The 4,876-nt window shown below is 45.3% G+C and overlaps 1 protein-coding gene across 1 annotated transcript; it reads right to left on the reverse strand.

Moving 5' to 3' along the window:
• Positions 1-3,066: 3,066 nt before the first annotated feature.
• Positions 3,067-4,575, reverse strand: LOC125531544 (exocyst complex component EXO70A1-like). Its single transcript, XM_048695916.1, has 2 exons — positions 4,545-4,575; positions 3,067-3,926 (listed from the first exon to the last, which is right to left on the reverse strand). Exons 1-2 carry the CDS (start codon positions 4,573-4,575, stop codon positions 3,067-3,069), a joined length of 891 nt encoding a protein of 296 aa, XP_048551873.1.
• Positions 4,576-4,876: the final 301 nt, after the last annotated feature.

Raw genomic sequence — 4,876 nt, forward strand, 5'->3', positions numbered from 1 at the left:
TGAGGTGCGGTGTCCAGAGTGCTGTGTACATGATATAACACTGAAACTTACATATGATTTGTAACTTCCGGTTGAAATACCTGTGCACGTAGGTGTCCCTCCGCTTGGATTTGTGTCATCCGTCTCTAATCTGACGGTCTAGTTTAGTTTCTCTATCCTTTCCCCACAAGGGCTATTTCTAGTGTAATCATCGCCCGATAGATGATGATGATTGTTTACACTCGGAAAACAAACAGGGAAAGGCATGTTTGTGTCTACTCCGCTACACAAAAATCAGCTTTGCTCTCAGAATCACAAGCCAAACGTAATAGCTTCACAGAAAAACTCAAATCTGAAAGTCAACTTTGAGTTTTTCATGAAGCTTTCAAAACAGGCTTTCACACCGCTTATAAATAAAGCAACCATCAAGTCCATACAATGAGTACCAGATCACCGAGATAAAATAGTATGCCAGGGCATCAACACAAACATGCTAAAAAAAGCATAAGAGAAAGATAGAAAAAATACCACCAAGTGGCCACAACATCAGAGGGCCGCTGTGAAGGGACTCAGCAAGCGGTGACATGTAGCGCATCTAACATCTGCCCCAGCCGACCGCAGTCCCACTGCCTAGCCAGCGGGTGCCAATGCGGAACCGGCTAGGTCTGAAGCCTCCCAATCAGGCCCGAGTGACCCGGACAAAACTCCAAAGTGCGCTAGCCACCGTGCAAGAGAATAGGATATGGGTCCCCATTTCTGGTACACCACAAAGGGAACATAACCCATTACCTGGTCCATTCCTCTTGAGCACCTCCGTCTCCGATGGGAGGCGATTCCTCAACAATTGGCACAAAACTTTTGATCTTTAAGGGTAAGGGCGCCTTCCACAGAGGTGCAATCCAAGCAATAGTCAACCTACAACACAACGTGTGATAGGCCGAGGCGACGAAGAAATCTCCCAAGGGAGTGAGGCTCGAAGAGGTAGAGTCCAGATAGTAAGCGAGCACCGGCGGGTGGGCCACCCGCAAATTAGCCCACTCCACACCTTCACCGGCCCAAAGAGTGACAGAACAAGATGTTCCATTGATCATTTTGGACCTCCACTGAGACCAATAGCAATGGAACCATGCAAATGGCAAACAGGTTTGGAAACCCTATGCATAACGTGGCGCCACCAACACAACGTTCCAGCCAAAACATGGCTCCCTCGCCATTGCCGACAGAAAAGGACAGCCCCAAGTGAATCTCATGTTTGATCTTCTGGATGGACTTCCAAAACTGGGAATACATCGAGCATGAGCACTGCAAGTTTTTCAAATGAGGCCGCACCGCAATTTTATAAATGGGATTGTAATTGCAAGTTTTTTAAATGAGGTCGCAACTGCAACCCACACGCAACGAGAGTTGAGCATAGTTAATTTTTTTTCACCTTTTTCTTTTTTTAAAAGCGTGCATGCCGCCCCATCCACAACATCCCACACACAAGTAGACTTGCGTGCAATTTTTTTTCATTGTCAGATTAGCATCCATTGCACGTAGAGACAAAGCTCACGTCGTAATTACAACGAGCCTTCGCTGCAAAAAAAAAGATTTTCTAACTTGTTAATATTTTTCTTTAGAAAAAATGGGTGCAGCATGCTCGTAATATACTGTGTAATACATAGTTAGAGGAATAATAGTAAAATCGTGTGGCAATGGACTAGTATTATTCTCATCCAATTCGTAGATGGTTCTAGGCCTATGTATTTTTTGTTCCAAATGGTTGAATACACATATACACAAAGGAGAGAGAGAGAGAGAGAGAGAGAGATGGACAAGGCTGGACACACAACTCAGCCCACTAATGGCCCATATTAACAACCCAGACAATGCAGGTAGAAAGAAAACCAGCCTACCAAGAAAACTAGGTAAAATATAGATACTTGATGATGTCAGCCCGATGTCATTTGAATGAGACGAAACTATATCTCATTCAGCTGAGTTCTAGGCACTCCCAAAGCAATGGTGAGCAATCACCTCATATAGACCACTAACTGGCTGTTTTTATCTCCATTAGTGGTGAGCAATCACCTCATATAACGACTTGACAAAAAATTTGCCATACTGATGCAGGTTTCATCGAAACTCGTCAGATTCGTTTGATGTGAGCAATTCATTTCACGCTTCTAGGCAAGGCTCTAATAGGTCCGTACAGAAAGAAATATCAGAGTTTGCTTGTCTAAAACCTGTGCGTTTGTGACAAATTTATGTCTAACAATCTGGAACCTGGTTGGGTATTGCACCATAAGTTAGGTGACACCCAACCATGTATCTTCTCAGAATCTGACCTTAGAACCATAACTAACCGAGAAAGTGATTAAAAAAAGAATTCCTTGGCCTTCATCACGCTGTACAAAAATGTGAATCACCGAGTTTTCAATGGAGTTCAGAAACCACTTTGGAATTCATGTACTTGTTACGAATGATTTACCGCCACACTCCATGATTTTTAGTCCGGCATACCATATTCCACCTAGTTAGCTGATACTGCTTCGATTCATTATCATACTGTCAGAAAATTATAGATCTAAAGTAGTCCAATATCTGCATAACCCCTTTTGGTAAGTGGTGGAAGGACAACATATATAAAACCATATCGCTTAGTTAGGACGGAATTGATTAAAACCAATCGCTCCCATTAGACAAAAGTTTGGTCTTCCAACTAGCTAGTTTGTCAAGTCTCTCTTCCACATATTTTCACTCAGCTATTCTTAGATGCCAATAGTGAATCTTAATATCCAGGTAGAAAACTGCCGGAGCTGGGGCGGCCGAAAAACTCAGCATACGTAATCAATACAAGCAGATTGCGGCATGCACTTGACATGGAATTGAGAAATCAAACAGAAACACACCCACGTATTGTGGCCAGCCACTTGAGAAAGGACATGCTCTGCATCCCTCAAGCACGATTTCAAATACACTTCAAATCGAATGGCCAGCCACGAATACAACTTCACTTCAAAAGTAAAAAAAAGAAGGAATAATGCAAATACAGTAAGAACTATATACATGAGATATGGTCTGCATCCCTCAAGCAGCTAGTAGCTGTTATCCTTCAAATAGCTCCCCCAACATCTCCTCCAACACGTCCGGACTGCTGCTTCCGCCCCTCTCTAGCTCCGGATGCTTCCTCAGGTAGCTGCGGTAACCTGGGACGACTCTCTCTGTGATAGTCTTCCGCAGCTCGTCTCTGAGCTGAGGATTCGGTACCTTCCAGAACCTCTGGGCCTGGTAGGTTTTGTGAAAGGCCGACTCGAATTTAGCACGTGAAGCGGTCCTCTTCCAATTCTGGAGCGGTGCAAGCATGCAGAACAACATCTGCAGCCGACCTGAGCCATGCACGAAAGCCGTTTTGGGCATGTGGGACTGCACATGTCCCCAAGAAACATCGAGGTATCTATTCATGTACTTTAGGCATTCAGGCGCAGGTCTCCACTCGTGCTTAGACCATGGCTCGACCAACAGCGACCATGCCTCAACCATCATTGCCACTAAGTAGGAATTGTTGAGCAGGAAGAGGTACCTCAGGCTTTGGTCCGAGCATAGCTCTGACTTCCTCAGGAGCAGCTCCTTGAGATGGAGGACGGAGTCGTCTATTAGGCCACGGAGGTACTGGGTGTCGTGGTACCGCGCCTTGTCCTGCATGGACTTGATGCAGTTCACCATCAACCAAGTGTTCCTGTGGACGTCACCTCTTCCTCTCGGAATCTCGGCGGCCCATGATTCGTCCTCCTCCACGAATGCCCTCACCTCCATTACCGTGCTATATACGGCCTTGTTCAGCCTCTTCACTTCTCGGGGCAACGAGCCGCCTACGTCCATGAATATTTTCTTGCTCAAGCCCTTGAATTTGGCCTGGGCTTCTCGTGATGATAACTGTTTTCTTTTCTTTTGAGATGCAACATAACCTGTGCGGAGTTTGAAGTGGTAGTATTAATAGTATGTAAGCTACTAATGTGTTATTGGGTGTTCATTTTGGGGGATCTAGGGAGGTGCTGGAAAATCTTCTTGGTGCTATGACATTCCATCCGAACTTTTCTCTGGCTTCTCGGATTTGCATCAAAAGCTGGAGAAATACAAGTCGCGTGCATGTTTAGTGCAAATCACAGGAAGTAGCTAGCAACTGCAAGCATGCTATAGATATAAGCAATGGGCAATGCTTCTTTTTGCGAGTACGCAAAGCTTGCGCATCATTCCATTGATAGAAGAAGTTAAGAGTGAGTACAGGGATGGTACAACGCATGACACGAAATGCAGGAGGCGTGAACATGGCGACCGGAGATTCCCTTTCTATTGCTAGCTTTAGTATGTTGAGTGGCCCGGAAGCAAAAACGATTATGCAGCAATGCACAAATGTAAATTTGGGTCTTGGCTAAATTATGTGGTAATATAAGCATCAACACCATAGTTGAGGACAGATATATAGTGGTCACCACGACAGCGTACCTTGGAGCAATCAATTGCCCAGGGAGGGAGATGGCAGATAGCAGCAAAAAACGCAATCACTGTCAGCACCATATGCATACTGATGGTGATGGAGTGGACAGTGGACACCATGTCGACGAGTTTACCGAAATTCGTCGCCTACAGATCCACGAGTTGGAGGGTAATTCCTTACTCGTATCTGGGCTCTCCTCACCCACGCAGGCATCGTGAAGCGTGACCAGCTCCAGGTGCGAGCCCCACCCAGAAGATCTTGTGCAGTGATAATGCTAGTGTGCCTGGTCAGGTGCAAAACTTGCTTTATGACTACGTTTCTTGTCTGAAACCTACATGAAGATACCCAATGTAAACAATAGCTGCAGTCAATAAGCGGCAGTGTTCATTTCGGGCGTGGTTTTGTTTACCACGACTTGTC

The sequence above is a fragment of the Triticum urartu genome, unplaced genomic scaffold (assembly GCF_003073215.2).
Source record: "Triticum urartu cultivar G1812 unplaced genomic scaffold, Tu2.1 TuUngrouped_contig_7449, whole genome shotgun sequence".
Lineage (NCBI taxonomy): Eukaryota > Viridiplantae > Streptophyta > Magnoliopsida > Poales > Poaceae > Triticum > Triticum urartu.

What these genes read in the sequence shown, in the direction of transcription:
- LOC125531544 (XM_048695916.1), bottom strand. Translation starts at nt 4,575, where the DNA reads ATGGTGTCCACTGTCCACTCCATCACCATCA. An exon ending in TGTCCACTCCATCACCATCA is followed by an intron (nt 3,927 to 4,544) that starts GTATGCATATGG and finishes AACTCCGCACAG; the next exon opens with GTTATGTTGCATCTCAAAAG.